This window comes from Suricata suricatta, chromosome 1 (assembly GCF_006229205.1).
Source record: "Suricata suricatta isolate VVHF042 chromosome 1, meerkat_22Aug2017_6uvM2_HiC, whole genome shotgun sequence".
Lineage (NCBI taxonomy): Eukaryota > Metazoa > Chordata > Mammalia > Carnivora > Herpestidae > Suricata > Suricata suricatta.
The window spans coordinates 72,003,439-72,022,824 of record NC_043700.1 but is presented as its reverse complement, the minus strand read 5'-3'; the positions used below and the strand labels follow the sequence as shown (position 1 = coordinate 72,022,824).

Sequence of the window (19,386 nt, the reverse complement as noted above, 5' to 3'; positions counted from 1 at the left end):
GTGGCTTAGTCAGTTAAGCATCTGACTCTTGATTTAAGTTTATGAGTTCAAGCCGAGCATCAGACACTGCACTGCAGTGCAATGCCTGCTTGGGATTCTTTTTCTCTCCCTCTCTGCCCCTTCCCTTCCCCCCACTCACTCACTCTCTCACTCTCACCCTCTCCTCAAAATAAATAAATCAACTTTAAAAAATGTATTAAGAAACTGCAGTATTCCAGACTATGTGCTACTTGCCTAGGGATCCAGTTTAGTGAAACAGAAAGTCCAGATATAAACACTTAGATTTAAGACACACAGTATCTATACTTATACTGACTATAAACTATGTAAACACTCCAATTAAAAGGAAAGATTGTCAGAGTTGATAAAAAAGCAAAATCCATTTTATAAAATTCAATATGTCTCTAATAAGAATTCTCAGGAAACCAGAAGTGGAAATTTCCTAACTTGATAAAAGGCATCTATAAAATATGTATGACTGCTTTCCCCCTAAAATCAGAAACAATGCAAAAATGTCTATTCTCACCAATACTATTTAACTATTTATACTGGTGGTCTTAGTACAATAAGGCAAAAAAGGGAAGAGGCATAAAGATTGGAAATGAAGAAATCAAATTTACAGTCCACAATAACATATATCTAGGAAATTCTAAAATACCCTGGTAAAACTAGTAGCAATTTTAGCAGGGTCAATAAACAAAAGTTAATTATATTCCTATGTAGTACAAACAGATTATTAGAAATTAAGATTTTAACTCAAAAAGTATTAAACTCTCAATTATTAAAAATTGAGATTTATTACTCAAAAAGCAAACACTCAATTATTAAAAATTGAGATTTATTACTCAAAAAGCATTAAACACTTAAGAATACATTTAACAAAATGTATATAAGACCTATAGAATAAAAACCAAAAACTAGTACTAGAAGAAATTAAAGAAAACCTACATAAATAGAGAGATACAACATATTCACAGGCTGGAAAAATCAGTATCAGTAGGATGCTCAAATCTTCTCTAATTGGTCTATATATTGAATCCAACACCAAATAAAATCCCAGTGGCCATTTCACTAAAAATTGTTAAGTGGGTTCTAAAATATATCTAGAAATGCAAAGGACTTAGGAAGCCAAAACAATTTGAAAAATAAAAATAAAGTGACTTCCTGTTTTCAATGCTTACTGTGAAACTAACATTTATCAAGACAATACAGCACTGGCATAAAAAAGGCATATAAGTCACTGAAATACAATACAGCCTTAAAGATGCCAAAGTAAGGCAATGGAGAAAGAATGTAATTTACAAAACGACAGTACTGGGACACCAGGGTGTCCATATGGGGGATAAAATGGAACCTTGACCCTTACCTCATACCACACACAAGAAATAACTTATAATGGGTGATAGGCCTAAACAAAAATGCTGAAACTGTAATAGAAAAACACATAAGAAAATCTTTCCAAACTTGGAATAGGTAAAGATTTCTCAGGACACAAAAATCATGACAGTAACTAAAAAATTTGAAAAACTGGAATTCATAAAAATTAAATTAATCTGTTCTTCAAAAGATACATTATGAAAACAAAAAGGTGGGGCACCTGGCTGGCTGTCAGTGGAGAGTACAAGTCTTAATCTCAGGGCTGTGAGTTCAGACCCAATGTTGGATGTGGAGATTAATTTTTTTTAATTTTTTTTAATATTTATTTTTGAAAGACAGAGAGTGAGCAGGGGAAGGGCAGAGAGAGAAGGAGACACAGACTCTGAAGCAGGTTCCAGGCTCTGAGTTGTCAGCACAGAGCCCGACACAGGGCTCGAACCCACAAACCGTGAGATCATGACCTGAGCTGAAGTTGGCCACTCAACCAACTGAGCCACCCAGGTGCCCAATTTTTTTTTAATCTTAACAACAACAACAAAAAAAGACAGGCAGTTGGGTGGCTCAGTCAGATGAGTGTCCAACTCTTGTCAGCTCAGGTCATGATCCCTGGGTTCTGGGATCAAGCCCCACATCAGGTTCCACCGTGAGCATGGAGCCTGCTTAGGATTCTCTCCCTCTGCCCTTCTCCCCCACTCGAGAAGAGAAGAGAAGAGAAGAGAAGAGAAGAGAAGAGAAGAGAAGAGAAGAGAAAAGGATGGAGAGAGAGAAAGAGAGGAAGGAAGGAAGAAAAGAAAGAAAGAAGAAAAGGTTTTAAAAGAAAGAAAGAAAACAAAAAGGCAAGACACAGATCAGGGGAGAAATATTTGTAACTCACACATCTGATAAAAATCTTATATTCGGAATATATAAAGAAATCTCAAAACTCAACAATAAGAAAACAACCAACCAAACAAAAATACACAAAAAATGTGAACACATGTCACAAAGGAACATACAAAAATGACTGATATGCCAAAAAAAAAAAGATACTTGGAATCTCTAGTCATTACAATAATGCAAATTAAAACCATAGTGAGATACTCCATGAAATGTCTAAATTAAAAAGACCAGCAATACAAGTTGTTAAGGATGTGGAGCAAGTAGAAAGCTCATACACTGCTTGCAGAAATATAAAATTCTACAAGTACCTTGGAAGAGGGTTTGGCAATTTCAGTTCCCATATAACTTAGTAATTCCACACTCTTGCATATTTATGAAATAAAATTGTGTCAGCACAAAGATTTATACACCAATATCCATAGAAGCTTATTCATAACAGCCAAAAACTCAAAACAACACTAATGCCCATCAAAAGAAGAATGCATTAAAAAACTGTGATACTGACTGGCTCAGTCAATAAAGCATGCAACTACTAATTTCAGAGTTACAAGTTTGAGCCCCATGATGGGTGTAGTGATTAGTTTAAAAAAAGGAATAAAATCCCTTTTAAAAATATGGTGATACAGTCATACCATAAAATGCTACATAGCAATAAAAAGAAAGAAATTAGTACAACAAAACACCATGGATGACTCTTAAACCAAACTCCTATAACTTCCCGATTACCCTGAAATTCAATTTTGTAATCCAAGGTAAGTTGTCCCATGCATCACCTACCTTTAAATTAAGCTCAACTAACACTAGTTAAGCAATGAACAGCAAGTAAAGTACCTTATATCCCAGGCCCAACTGATAAATAGCAAAAATCTGAGCGGCATTAAGGGCTTCACTAAAAAGGTACACTGCAGTCATCTGACCACAGAATACTCTATTTGCATCTGCTGTTTCTGATGAACCCAGGAAACATTTGTCAAAGGTCTGTGAAAGAAAACAGATTTTTATTAAAGAAAAAACAAAAATATCTCCTATAACCCATATATATCGCTTAAATGTTTTGATATAAATTTTGGTATAAATGTTTGGTCTGTTCTAATCTGGCTAAATTAAAATAATTCATTTAGCATTTCACAATTTATTATTATCATGTGTAGAGATCAAGAAAGACATCACAGAAAAGGAGAAAATACAAGTTTTCCAGAGTTCAATAAATAAAACCTGATGACAATGAGAGTCAGAGAAGTCATTATGGACTCAGAAGGTTCAGACTTGAGTAACTAAACCAGCAAATGGAAGAACAGTCTTTGGTATAAGAAGAAAAATCATGAGTTAAGTTTAGGACATAATCTGCCTTTTCTGTGAGTTAATATGGATGGAGCCAACATGAATGGAGAAGCAGAGTTCTGTAAGTCTGACGAGAAGTTAAGACTGTAAAGAGACAGACTTTTGCAGACATCCAGGTATAGACTAGAGGCAATGGGTGAGATCATGGGAACAGATACAATCTCTCAAAAGAAATATGTAAATGCAGAAAAGCAGATGTATGTATTTCTTCTAACATAAAAAAATTATAACATCTAGGTTGCAAACCACATTTTAAAAATCCTTGTGTCCAACAAAGAAGGACTAAAGTTCTTTACATCTCTTTAAATGGTTATGCAACAAAACCATTAGAAAGAATGTTGGAAAATAAATATGTATTGACATTCGGGAATACAGAAAAGTTTTAACTTTTGAGTTCTCAAGACAAGCCACTTAAGTCAAATCACTGCTTCACTCGCTGCTGATCTTGACAAATTACTTAATCTCTCTGTGCTTCAGTCTCCTTATCTGTAAAATGGAGATTATAATACTATTTATCTTGGAAGGCTGGTGCTTTTAGAAAATAAAGTTATTAATTACAATGCTTGGAGTATAAGAAGCACTCAATAAAAGTTAACATAAGGAAAGGAAAAAATAGGTTAAAAAACAACAGATACATCTGATACCCTTTTTGTGTTTAAAAAAAGGAGAGCTAACTTTATTGAGCACTTACTCTACACAAGGCACTCTACTAATTAATTTGTAAACAGTATCTCCTGTAGTTATCATATTAACCTTCTGAGGAGCTATTTTATACCCATTTTCAGGTGGAGGAAACTTCGACCTGGTAGATTAAGTAAGGTCATATAGTCAGCAAGTGACAGCGCTGAGGTTCAAACCCGTCTATCTGTTACAACCACCCAAGCTCTTAAGATTATCATTACATAATACATAATAAATAGTACAGCATAGGATATAAAAGAAGAATTTAATGGTGAATGATGGAATGGTTTGTAATCATTTTCCTATTTGTATTTTTAAAGTTTTCTATTTAGAAATGTAATTGGTAAGAAAAGAGAACGTTTTAATTTAATTCCTATTGAAAATTTAAATTTAACTTAAAACATACACATTTCTTTCTCAATCCTGAAAACATTATTACATAATAGTTATCCATAGCAGCTATGAATTATTTGCAAAATGTATAAGCATGTGTCATCTCACTCATTGATAAAAATGATCAGAATTCTGCTGCAGAGCTCCTAACTATACCCACTGTTACCTATAAATAAATGCTCATCTCTATCCTATCCAGAATCATTTTATAACCAAGATTCAGTAATATCTTATGTGACATACAGACACAGTTCTACTCTGTACATATATTAACATTCTAGCCAAACTTAACTCTGCCATTGCAGTATTCTTAATTTATACTCAATGTAAAATATCTCTTCCATATTTAAAAAAGTTCATACTTTTAAAATAATTTTTTCAAGCCACTTACATCACTGGTGTTGACAAACCATGTTATCTCTCCATAGGAAGCTAGCTCACCATTCACGTAACATCGAAGCTCACTGTTCTTCCATCGGTTGTAAATGTGCACTATGGTTACCATATACCACTGAATAAGTAAAAACAGTTTGGAAAAAAAAAAGAATTATGATTCTTAAAATAACACAACCACACTCAAAATAGCAAGTAAAACTTAAGTTGTAAGTTACAATTAAATCTAAAAATAAAATAAATATCAATAAAATAGTATCAATACTCAACCTTTGGAATATTTAATCAAGGAAACTCTCAATAGATAAGAACTTACTGTGAAGTTATCTTTCCAACTCTTTTATTATGAAAGTTTTCAAACATATTCCAAAAAAGTTAAAAGTTTAGTACAAATACCCTCTTTTCCACCACCTAGATACCATAATTATCAACATTTTGCCACATTTGTTTTATATACTTATCTATATGTACATACATTTTGTTGATGGACCACTTATTAATCCCTAAATTTTAAGGTACAAAAAAAAACACGTATTATTATTATTACTACTACTACTACTATTACTAAAGTAACTGCCATTGATATTGTCCCCTTGTATTTCTCTTACACTCTATGAATAACAAAATATCACTCTTTTTATTATCCAAATCAGGGAGGCTAACAATTGTCCAGTGAGTTATACATCATTTTCTGAAACAGAATAAACAGAGTTGTGACCCACCACATGTTATGCCATTAATATTAAAACAAAGCATTTTGAAAGCTAATATAGCTTGATAATTAACTATGACTAAGATCACATACCTTTTGTGGCTTAAAATCAAATTTCACACAGTGTTGAAAGCCTTTTCCTTTTGACTTTATTGATGTGATAATCAAACAGCCACCAACAAAATGAGCAGAATAACCAAGACCTTTGCTTGTTCTGAAACTATAAAGAATAATTTTCATTTTACCTCTAAATATTTTCTCATTTTCAACGGAAGATAATAACACTACATTACAAAAATACATACCAATATAAATAGGGTTTATCCTTATCCACATTGATGTTATTTACTGGATCCATTCTTAGCCAGGTATGAAATGTAAAACCATTCTGGTATGGCCATTTGGCTATAGGAGGTAATGCAATGGCCTAAAGGAAAACATTCTGAGTTATTAATCCACATGAAAAATTTTACTACTAAAATCAAGAAAATAAGACTTTACAATGCTACATGTATTTCTCCATGTTATTTCATACCATGATTACAGTTATTTGAAAGACTTTTAATAACTTCTAAATGTTCCCAAATATGTAGTAGTGATGTTAATTTAATTAAATGATAAAAATATCCCATGTGACCTGCTGACTACACTAATCTTCTTTGCTACAATAAAGAAAAGATTCAAATAAATTCCAAATAAAAGAGATAGGCAGTGATATCAAATTGGAAATATGTTACTCAAATGTTAAGGTATTGGAATAGATAAAGATGTACAAGAAAGAAAAAGAAAAAGTTAACAAAAAGGTTAGAATATGTTTATTTTTAATAGCAAATATAAAGCTGAACAGAATTAGTTCTTAACATTTTTCTGTAACATTTTAGAATTAAATTTGAAGTCACTATAGTTACTATACTATACACTAAAGCTACTATAAGTAACTTTAGCACCTGGTTTAAAATTTTATTGAAAAGATCATAATTTGGGGCACCTGGATGGCTCAGTACATTGAGTGTCCAGCTCTTAATGTCAGCTCAGGTCATGATCTCACAGTTTGTGGGATCATGCCCTAGATCAGAGTCTGTGCTGACAGCACAGAACCTACATGGGATGCTCTCTCCTCTCTCTGCACCTCCCCTGTTTGCATGCACACATGCCCATGCTCGCTCTCTCTGTCTCTCAAAAAAAACACACACACTAAAAAAACTTTTTTTAAGACAAAATAATTTAATTTAAAAGTACAAATTTTTAAATCAAATTTTATTTAAAAGTACATAATGCAAGGGACCCAGAACAGCAAAGAAAAATCTTGAAAATGAACAAAGTTGGATATTCATGCTACCAAATTCAAAATCTACCAAACAAAGCTACTATCACAAAGACTATGTGTCAGGGTCCCTGGTGGCTCAGTTGGTTAAATTGCCAACTTTGCCTCAGGTCATGATCTGGCGGTTTGAGAGTTTGAGCCCCATGTCAAGCTCTGTGCTGACAGCTCAGAGCCTGGAGCCTGTTTCAGATTCTGTGTGTAAGTCTCTTTCTGCCCCTCCCCTACTTGCATGCCCACGTGCTCGCTCAAGCGCTCTCTCTCTCTCTCTCTCTCTCTCTCTCTCTCTAAGATAAATAAACATTTAAAAACTTTTAATAGAAAAAAAACGCAATGTGGTACTGGCATAAAAAGAGAAATATGCATCAATGGACTACAACTGAGAGCACAAAAATAAACCCCTATATTTGTGTTAAACTGATTTTCAAGAAAAATGGGCTAAATGGGTAAGGGGCATTAGAGAGGACACTGGGGTGCTATACATAGGGATGAATCACTGGAATCTACTCCTGAGATCATTATAGCACTATATGCTAACTAACTTGGATATAAACTAAAAAATTAAAAGTAAAAAAGATATTATCAGAAGCAAAGTGAAAAGTGACAAAAGATAATCTCAGTAAGAATAGACTAAAATATCTTCAAAAAATTGCTTATAAGAAGCATATGAGGATGTTAAAAAGCTCCATATATACATATATACATTAATTAATGCATTCCTATAATACTTTACAGATATTACTAGCAATGTCTTCTTTATAAAGTGATTAACAGCTTATAAGAATGCTGATACCAGGGGAGCCTGGGTGGCTCAGCCAGGTAAGCGCCTGACTCTTGATTTCTGTTTAAGTCATGATCTCATGATTCGTGAGACCAAGCCCTACCTGGGGCTCTGCACTGATAATAGGGAGCCTGCTTGGGATTCTCTCTCCACCCCTCCTCTGCTCCCGCTCATGTGGGCTTTCTCTCTAAATAAATAAATAAATAAATTTTTTTTAAATGCTGAAACTAACATTATTTGGCAACTCACAAATAAGGAACTTTTGCCAAAAAGTCTCAAAAAATTATTCTATACACCAGGTGCAAAAGTCAGGAATGAGGAAATACAAGGCTAAAGAAAGATATTCAGTAAGATAGAAAGTGAAAGTGTATCTATTTGAGATATTTGTGTATTTCAGAGGTAAATTCTGAAGACAACACAGCTTAAGTTTAAAATAACTGGGTTCTTAGTCCACTGTTGCCCCAAGCTATAAGTGGGGGACTTTCTTAATTTCCTTAAAGCTGTATTTCTTCACTTCTAAAACAGGAAAAAGTAACACGAGAAACTGCTGTAAGGAATTTTAGGTTGTACAAAAAGTTTCTACCTAACACAAAACCTGTCAGGGGTGTTTATAAGGCTGTACTTTCAGGAAAAAAAGGAAAGCACTCCAAGTGATATCCTCATTAAAATTTACTTACTGCAGCGCTCTTTCCTGGAAAGTTGAAAAAGGCATCAGGACCATACTTCTGAGGCATATGCTTTAACACAGACAACAACTTCCCAGCATGTGGAGGCTATGAAAATAATCAACAATTCATTAACCATACTATTCACCATAAAACAAATTTTTTCATACACTTACACTTCAGTATACTCAAGAATAACCAAAAAAGGTTTTAAACTAAAAGCATATAAAAAGGATGTTATTCTCATTATCTTAAAGAAATATACAATGTATTCTATGCCATTTTTTGTAATATGATAGAATGTATAAGGTGTTTGATAAATGTGCCAATATCACCTGACACTTGAAACTTCTCCACACTACAGCAAAAATTATCTTTTAAAATTACGAACTACATCAACCCATCACCCAACCCTCTTTAAAACACTTTTTAAATTTAAGAAATAAATAATGCTTACTATATTACCCTGTTAAAGGCGACTTTTAATGATACAATAAAAATATTTTAACCTTATAACCATCGTAGGGGATGGTACTATTATTATCCCATTTTATAGAGGAGGACTATGAGGCAGAGTAACATCTCAAAGGTAACATATGTAGCAAGTAGGAAGGCTGGGATCAGAACTCACCCTGACTTCAGAATGAATACTTTTAATCACTACACTTTCACCTATTATGCTACCTCTCCTATAGCTTCCTATCCTTTAAAATAAAGACCAAAAACTCCTCAGGACACCCTGGGTGGCTCAGTTGTTTAACACGGGATTCCTGATTTCGGTTCAGATCCTGATCTCAGGGGGCGAGTTGGAGCCCTACATCGGGCTCTGCACCGTGAGCACAGAGCCTTTTTGGGATCCTCCCTCCCTCTCTTCCTTCTCACTTTCAAAATAAATAAATAAACTTTAAAATATATATTTTAAAAAACCAAAATCCTTAACATAGTCCTCAAGGTAGGACTACCTCACTAGCCTCATTTTGCATTGCTATGTTCCCCTCACTCTTCAGTCCATCCACAAAGCCCTCTCCGTCTTCTTCCTAACAACAGGCCTGAGCACAAACTATTCCTTGTGCTTAAAATGTTCTTACCAGGCCTACTTCTCTCCCCTCTTAACTATATATAAATCTTATCCATCTTTTAGAGCTGACCTTAATGGTTACTTCCTTATGGCAGTCTTCCCTGACCTCTGAAACTGGATCCAATCTCCCTATCATATTTCATTTTACAATATTACCTTAACTATATAGCATGTAAAAAAGCTGTAACATTACATTTATTTAATGCCTCTTTGACCCGCAAGTCTCCTCTAATACACAGAACACCCAACAGCTAGAATAAAAAGGCTTATTTACAAGGAAAAGCAAAGAACAATCAGATATACATTATCATTTTAATCAGTTTATAAGCAAATAGGATAAAGGGTAGTACATTCTTCTTCATTAAAAGTTCAAAACAGGGTCAAACTACAAGTGAAATCACTGGCTTTCCTTCATTTTATCCGGTATCTGCTCTAAGTTATCATTACTAAATGCCTGAAAAGAGTCCAGCAATTTTTTACCTAGATGTTAAGTGGAAAGCTTTATTCTTAAGTGATCAAGAAATCTTCCATTAGCCATACCACTGAATTATAAAAGTACACAAACATATTGATTTTTTTAAATGGATTCCAAAATGAAATAACCAAAATCAGCAGCAGTCAAAAATAAAAATATATGTAATGTTAACTCTTCTATGAATGGTTGATGACTGAGCAAGGCTTTGCTTGGTTTTAGTTGGTTGGTTGGTTGGTTTTGGCGGGGGTGCTTAAAGATTTTATTTTTAAGTCATCTCTACATCCAATGTGGCATTCAAACCCACAACCCCAAGGCAAGAGTTATATGCACCACCAACTGAGCCAGCCAGGCACCCAAAGGGCATGCTCTTGTTATTAACAGTTCATTATTTTTCTCTTTATGCCCTAAACTTATTCTCATCCTACTCCCAATCACATAAGCAACTATGTAAACATAATCTTTATATGTGTTCCTTCAAAAATGTTTTTGTGTGATCCTTATAATTTAAAGGATCTTTGGTCAGACATATGCTTCTGTTTCTGCTTCTTGCATCTATTCATATTAACTTTTGATTCTGTCATGTAGTAATCTGTTCTATATATCCAATACATTCAACCTATCTACGATCCTAACAATAAACCTGTGTAGTGACAATTCACTGCCATCAAAAATAATCTTTCAGTGAACATCCTCAAGTGTACTTTCCTTATGAAACTAAGTAAGAATTCAGTGCAACACCCACTCAGGAGGAAATTACTAAGTCACTGGGTTTGAGTATAAATTTATGTGACTAATAAGTGTTAGATTACTCAGGTTTGGCTACATGACTTCACTTCAACCACTAGAACACAGCTTTAAAATAACCCTATCCCCCCAGTCATATTTGCTATTATCCAACTTTATAATCCTTAACACTAACAGGCATAAGGTAACATACTAATTTTGTTTTAATTTTAACATCTCTAATTATTAGTGACTTTGTGTTTATTGGGATGTGGGTTTTCTATCTCTATAAACGCACATTTATTCATTCCATTGCTATTTTCTCAGAGTTTTCTATATTCACTAACAGAAATGTATTATACATTCAGAATACACTGAATATAAATCAAAACTAAAATGAAACTACTATATACACAGACTCTGACTTCTGATGGTTCAACTTAGAATTTTTTCTCTTCACAATGATGTGAAAGCTATATGCATTCAGTAGAAATAGTACTTTGAACTTTGAATTTTAATCTTTTCCCAGGCAGTGACATGCAACATGCAGTACAATACTCTCTCATGATGCTGGGCAGTGGCAGCAAGTCACAGCTCCCAGTCAGCCACACAATCACAAGGGTAAACTGATACACTTATAACCATTCTGTACATACGCAATCTTTCTGTTTTGCACTTTCAATTCAGTCTGCAATAAATCACATGATATACTCAACACTATATTATAAAATAGGCTTTGTGTTTCATGATTTTGCCCAACTATAGGGTCATATATATTTTCTGATGATGTTTGATAAGTTAGGTGTATTAAATGTATTTTCAACTTTTAACATCTTCAATTACAATGGATTTATCAAGACAGAATTCTACTGTAAGTCAAAGGCGATCTGTACTCTCTCTTCTGGACATGACATAGTAACCGGACCTAGACTTATCAACCCAGCCTAAATAACTAGAATACTGGATAAAATGTATGAAACAGAAATTGTTTTTTAGACATGGAAGAAGTACCTCAAGACACTGATACTTGAGTAAAGCAAACAAAATGAGCTACGAGATTACCAGACTTTCTAACAGGAATGCAATTTCCATACCACTGTACAGGAAGAGGGAAACAAATAGAACGTGAAGGTCTCATGGACTTGATAAGGCAGAAACTGCAGGGTGGGGTAGTCTGAGGTGGATTAAAGCTTCAAGTAGAGTACTACAAAGAGCTATGCAGATAAAAGTTCCAAAAATCTACACTAATTTAATCCTTCTTAACTTAATACTAAACTATACATGCCTATCATAAAGCTAAACAAGGTGAGGCCAAGATACTGAAAGCTATAAGTCAAGGAATTTTTACAGCTATTATTCAGCCAGAAATTGAGACCCTACTAGGCATAGTGGAGTGACCACAGTTTTACACTACCTTTTACCCCATTATCTGAGACTCAGGGTCATTTACAGAGACCCTAAAAGAATCAGGCCTGAATAAGGAAGACAAACTAGCCTCAGAATTACAGACAATCTAGACCTGACCAAAAGAAAACTCTTAAACTAGCCTCTAAAAGTAAAGTTGATCCACAAATAATTTATCTGCCTATAAAAACAGTCTAAAAATCTGAAAAGAAAAATGACAAAATCTAGTATTCAACCAGGAGCAATTCAGTATATCTAACATCACTGGATCTAAAATCCCTAGCATGAGAATCAGGAAAAATGACCTATAAGCAAAGTGAAGTCAGTGAGTAAAAAACTTATCTAGAAAATGACAAAGATGATAGGATTGGTATACAATAACATGCAAGCAACTATTATATTATAAATATGCTCAACAGTCCCAAGGATTTAAAGAAAAACATGAACATAATGAGGAAAAATAAAAGATATTAAAAAGAACTAAACAGAATCTTTAGAAATAAAAATATCTGAACTCTGAAAATTTTAATGGCTAGAATTAACACACTTCAGGAGAAAACAGCTGCTACTTAAAAATACAGTAATAAAAGCAATCTAAAATGAAGCACAAAGGGAAAAGGCTGCAAAACAAGTGAACAGATCTGAGTGAACCACTGGGCACTATCAAGAGAGCTAACATACATGTAATTAGAGTCCCAGAAGGAGGAGGGAGGGACACAAACATGATACTTGAAATAATAATGACCAAATGTTTCCAAATTTGCTGAAAATTCTTCTATAAATGCCCAAATATCACAAGTGTAATAAGAATAAACACAAGGTAAGCCACCCCAAGAAACATAATAATATTGCTAAAAGTAAATGATGAAAGTTTTTTTATTTTTAAATAAACTCCACCACCAATATAAGGCTTGAACTCATGACCCAGAGATCAAGGGTTATATGTCCTACCGAATGAGCCAGCCAGATGCTCTCAATCATATCTTAAAGACAGCCAAGGCGCTAGAGCTTGATATAAAGAAGCTAGAGTCTAACCATTTTAACACAATAAACTAAAGTGTATAACTGCAAAGCACCAATTTAGACAGATTTCAACAAAGCTAGACTAGCAATCAGTTGCCGTGGACAATGATCTCTAAAAAACACTAGAATAACCCCAGAAATGCAACAAAAAATGAAGAAAATATGTATCAGTATTTCTCTAAGAGGTAAGTAACCAAGTGGTAGGAACAAACAGTTTGCTAAGGTATCTGGAGTTCAAAAGAAGTTGACCACTACTGCCATCTATTGCAAAGGACCACTAAATTGCATCTATGGAGGGAGGATCCAATAAACTGTAGGCCTTTTATTCAAAGAATGGATTATTCAAGTTTCAGAGCTACAGCTAAACTACTCAGGTCAATAAAAAAGAGAAAGCTAGGTGCTGCTACCTAAAACTTTTCTTTCTCTGTCCTTCTCCTTTTCCTCTAATAAATGTTAAATGTGTATTTGAAGACTAACAGTTTGAAGAAGGGCCAAGTTTGAGCCTGCCTGGAACACTCAGTTCCCTTAGTATACACTGGTGTCAGGTCACGGCAAAAGCACCTGTACAGACCTAAATTCTATCTTGATTAATCTCTTCTCCTCAATTTGACATTTACCCCTGTATAATAATAAAAGCTGCTTAAAATCCACTAATGTATTTGAGGAGAGGGTACTTTCAAATATCAAAGAGTATTCTCATTTTTTTACCCATTGTCCTTTATCTCCTTGAAGTTTACTGAAGAACAGCTTTAGTTCTCGAACTGTCAAATTATAGCTAGCCAGCACTCCCAACATGTCAACCAGAAGATCTGGAAACAAATGAAGACAACAAAACAATTAATCAACTTATATTCCTTGAAGGATTAAAATATGCCATGCTTATTTAAGAGTTTAAACACTAAAGTTCTAGGCACATGTTAGATGCTCAAATGTTTCTTAAATATTACTAAATAAAATAAGTAAAATATAGTATTTAAGAATCAAACTTTATTTTTTCACATCCATTGTACTAGAGAAAAAGCCATACCTGCTATCATATTGTCAACTTTCTCAATTTTCCCAAGCACTTTCTCGACAAGGCCTACTTCAGTGCAGACTTGAAGATTTCGTATGCTTTTCTTCAGAATTGCTGTAAACATGCTCCAAACTTCTGCTTGGCAAGTAATGTCACATTTTTCTAGTAGGTCCACCATGCAGATGATACTCTCACCTTCTTGGATAATGAAATTCATTTCCAAATCAAACTGCCCTCCTACCAACTTCCAAAAAGAGGGGAAAAAATTAAAAGCATTAGTCCCTTTTCAATGTAACTAGAGCATACTCCTAAGCTTTAGGTTGGCAGTACATACCCATACACATTCTTTTCTACCCTCTGCAACAAATGGATTCATAAACACACACACAGCTCTAAAAAATAAAGCTTCGAAAGAAATCTTCAAGTTAAGATAGCACAAAGTCAAGCAAGACTTGCAATATAAAAGTGGAAATATTTTTCAACAGGAAGAAATATTACCAGGATGTCTCAGGTAAACCACTATCTATTGCCCTGATACCAATAAAGATCTTTTAACTCTATGACTGCTTCTAATTCAATATTTCATTTTGGACTTATAAACTCTGAAAACTACCCATAGCAACTTAGAGGTGCTTTGTTACCTATACAAAACACAGCTCACAACAAAAATGAAAAGATGGAAAACGCAGTGGATACAGAACTTAAGAGTTAGTATCTGCCAAATTTCTAGTTTATTTTACCTTTCAATTTTGATCCCTTTAGTTCCCTTTTAATAATTAAGATAACTTAAACATAATCATATACCCAAAGCAGTAATCAAGAAAATTTGATAACATCAGAAAAATTCATCCAAGAAAGACATACTGACCTATCCCTCTGTTGTTGCTATCTCACCCACAGCATCCTACCACAGAGGAGAATTTTTTTAATTTTAACAAATCCCCATTGTTTAAAGGAATTAAAATACTTTTAGAACTTTTGTGGGGCGCCTGGGTGGCTCAGTTGGTTAAGCATTCGGCTTCAGCTCAGGTCATGATCTCATAGTTTGTGGGTTTGAGTCCTGTGTTGGGCTCTGTGCTGACAGCTAGCTCAGAGCCTGAAGCCTGTTTCAGATTCTGTGTCTTCCTCACTCTCTGCCCCTCCCCCACTCATGCTCTGGTTCTCTCTGTATCAATAATAAACATAAAAAATTTTAAAAAAAAAGAACTACTTTTGCATAGCTATCCTTGTTAACTAGATTTTTAAAAGATGTCTGTCAGAAACATTACATACAATGCTTCACCTACACTCCTGTCCTTCTGAATATGACTTGGTTTTTCATTATACATTTCTAAACCCAAAAGGTGGTCAAGAATTAGGAGACAGTGATTTTTTTACAAAACAAAATCCAATAGCTCTTAAAAGAATAACAGACTCAACCAAATAGAGTTCACTCCAGAAAAGCAAGGAAGGTTCAGAATTAGAAAATCAATTAAAACTCCTTGTAGCCAAGGATTGATGTTTCCCAAATTCTGCCAAAGATACAAAGGGGCAAAAGAAAAAAACAGAAAAATGAATATGAGACATATAATAGAGACATATGCATGTAGAGAGATATGAATTCCTGGCTAGTACAGTGGTAAAGGCATTTGATCCTTCTGGGAAAGCTCTGACAGAGATTTTAATGTATAATTCTTTGTATCATCAGTAATATCTAGCATTAGGAGAGGACACCTGGGTTTCTGCTAAAAGAGCCCCTTGACATGATTGGGCCAATCCTGCTAGCTACATGGTCCTAGCTATGAAGGTTACATGTTTGGTTTTCTAGTCAACAAAAAATTCTGTTAACTACATATGAACTCTTATTTTATTTGGTTTTATGAATATTATTTGCTTGTTTTGTCATTAGCTTTTATTCCGAAATAATCTTAAATGTTCAAAAAGCTGCAAAATAGTATAGAATTCCTATCTACCCTTCACCCAGCTACTCCTATTATATAATCATAATAAAATCATTAAAACTATAAACTTAACCTTGGTTTAATATTACTGACAAATCTACAGATCTTCAAATGTTGCCACTTGTTGCACTCAAGTCCCGTTTTCTGATCCATATCCCCTTAGTCTTCTCCATATTGAGACCAGTACACAAGCATTCTCTGACTTTCCTGATTTTGATGCTTTTAAAACATATTTGCCAGATATTTTATACTCTTCCAATATGGACATTTTTTTCATGTTTAAGTTCAGGTTATGCATTTTTGGCAAAAATATCCCAGAGGTGATGTATATCTTTCTCAGCATATCATTTCAATGGTACCTAATTTCAATATGCCTCACTACTGGTAAAGTTAGCTTTGATCACTAGTTTAAGATGGTGCTTGTCAGATTTCTTCCATCTTAAAGCTACTCTATTTCGTGTTTAAATTATTACTCATCTTCTGGAAATACCGTGAGACTATACAAGTACTTTGTTTCTCACTATACATTACAAAACAAAATCCAATAGCTCATAAAAAAATAACAGACACAACCAAATAGAATTTATTCCAGTTTTATGGATCAATTGACGGATCTTACCTGTAACCATTATTACTGTGGCATTGCTAAACAGTGGTTTAATACTTCCATCGTACTTTATTACATTTATTAACTGTAGGACTTCCTTTAATAATACAATATACCAATCACACCTGAAAAGCTAGCATCATGCTCAAATAGGAAAATTGTAATGAGTCTCATGAAAGTCAGAAACAAGAGTAGGATGCACTATCATTGCTAGCATTTGATATTATTCTGAAGGTACAGAAGACACATTTAGTCAAAAGGCAGTGACAAGTATAAATATCAGAATGGAGGGGTTTAAATTACAATGTGATATATAACTGCAAAACAAAGAAGACTTCAACTGAAAAAATTACTATAAATAAGAAAAGTATTTGATATTGGAACTAGTGACAGTTACCAATATAAATCAATCTCCTCTTGAAAAAGAAAAATAAATAACTAAAATAATCTCAAAGGAATTATACTAAATAGAAGACGCCACAAAGAACTATCTTAACAACTAGACATTTATTCCACGGGTATATTTTAGGTAATGACAAGAACTTCATTGTTGTATATTTTGAACAGAAAATAGATGAAAAAAATCCCTCAAAACAACATTATAAGGTAAAGGTTAGTAGTCATATATGACTAAATAATGGAATATGATGCAGCCACTGAAAAGAATAAGGCAGCTCCATCTGATATGAAAAGATCTCTAAAACACATTGTTTAGGTGAGAAAATCTAGATGGAAAAAAAGTGAACAAGAGGTTACAATTTGAATGTAAAACATATGTATATGTAGGTATTACCTAAGAATGATACACAAGAAACTAAATAGTGATTGCCGGAGCATCTGAGTAGCTTAGTTGGTTAAATGTCTGACATCAGCTCAGGTCATGATCTCCCAGTTTGTGGGTTTGAGCCCTGCCTTGGGCTCTGTGCTGACAGCTCTGAGCCTGGAAACTGCTTCTGATTCTGCGTCTCCCTCTCTCTCTCTGCCCTGCCCCTGCTCGTGCTCTGTCTCTCTCTAAAATAAACAAATATTAAAAAAAAAAAGTGATTACCTCTGAAAAGGTAACTGAGCATCTGGGGGGAAAGAGCAAGGGGAGAGTTTTTAATATATACATGTTTGGACATACTCCACACAGGTCTAAACAGGTCAAAAATCTAGTTGCAACTAATTTAGGAGACCTTACTTCACGTTTAATATTACTTACATCAATCTTTCATTTTAATCTGTTTATTTCTGCCCATAACCACCCTTCCAGGAAGCTAAAGAATTTTTGAAAGTAATTTCCAAAAAAACCCAAATATTTCACCAGCTTTTAAACTGAGTTTATACTGAAAGAGCAGTATCCAGACAGGTGTTTTAAATATTTCACCATTGCTTTAAATATTATAAAACATACCTTTCAAGGAGAAAATTGATGGCAGAAATTGGTACATACAAATGTGTGGCATATTTGATATACTATATATATGCATATCTATTATACCTAAAAAGCACACACAGGGTCTACAGTGTGTCACGTTAACCCTTTGTAATAGTTATTTGAAGCTGATCAACCTTCAAAACACAAATTTGTTTTCAATGACAAGGATCATAATCCAAGTCTAGGCATTGGCTAGTTATTATCTGAGCTGTAGTAATGGCTCTGCACTACAAAATGTAATCTTCCCAAATGTCACAGTAAGTTATGAATATCTGAGCAGCCTAATGTACTTTACTAGCCGTGAAATGTGAAAATGTAATCTTATTACCTTTTTTATGGTTGTATTTTTTTGAATAATGTAGACGAGAAACTGATGTATAGTCTTTTTCTGCATTTTAGCATGATTTGGTCTCCTATGCTATACAGAACATTTTTCACAACTCTCCATTTCAACATATTTTAGTCTTGGCCTGAACTTCATAAACAATTTTTATAGCAACCTTCAGGGTGGCATAACATGCTTTGTATAGGTTATAGTTTAATGTACAAGATTATAAAAATTTTAAAGCATATTATTCAAAGAATGCTAATCAACCTTCACAAGTTTTGAATTAGGATTTTAATTGGGCATGATGATTACTTTCTTCAATGGTTATATTAATAAATACTTTAAGTCACTTGTATTTTCAGAATACCAAGAAACACATATAGACCAAAAATAATTATCTTCTTTGCAAAAGATTTATAAACCTGTTAAGACTATAATACACAGAAAATTCTAATGCTTCGAAGTAAATCTGTATTTTCTCTGCAATCTTTTCCAACTTTTCCTCAAAGATGTGGCCAGATTAAGACATAGCTGGAAACCTGGACAGAGTACAATCACAGTTTATGCCCCTAACTAGCTATTTTCTACTTCTTGTGACAAGTCACATTTTTTTCTCTGAACCTGTCTACTCATTTGTAAAGCAAATCAAGTGAAGAGTAAGCTTCTTTTATATATATGCATACTTCAAAATTTTACTTTTTAAAAAGTGCTAATCCCATGGTATCCAATTTATCCCTAAGAATCCAAACCTAAATGAATGTGACCTTACACATGGTCATAGTCACCAGAAACTTATTAAGAGGGTGAAGTTGAGGGAAAACTGCAATTCTGTA

General features: G+C 33.9%; 1 protein-coding gene across 5 annotated transcripts in view; it reads right to left on the bottom strand.

The window, feature by feature from the left end:
• LRBA (LPS responsive beige-like anchor protein) overlaps window positions 1-19,386 on the bottom strand; it is a 688,703-nt gene that overhangs the window by 599,149 nt on the left and 70,168 nt on the right. For 4 of the 5 annotated variants that reach the window (XM_029940220.1, XM_029940227.1, XM_029940238.1 and 1 more), the window contains exons 3-9: window positions 14,274-14,505; window positions 13,955-14,055; window positions 8,556-8,651; window positions 6,082-6,203; window positions 5,870-5,996; window positions 5,063-5,182; window positions 3,088-3,234 (exon numbers count right to left, since the gene is read on the bottom strand). In XM_029940220.1, coding sequence (XP_029796080.1) covers window positions 3,088-3,234; window positions 5,063-5,182; window positions 5,870-5,996; window positions 6,082-6,203; window positions 8,556-8,651; window positions 13,955-14,055; window positions 14,274-14,505 — 945 coding nt within the window. The remainder of the gene's footprint in view (window positions 1-3,087; window positions 3,235-5,062; window positions 5,183-5,869; window positions 5,997-6,081; window positions 6,204-8,555; window positions 8,652-13,954; window positions 14,056-14,273; window positions 14,506-19,386) is intronic. The other variant, XM_029940247.1, reaches the window with a different exon arrangement.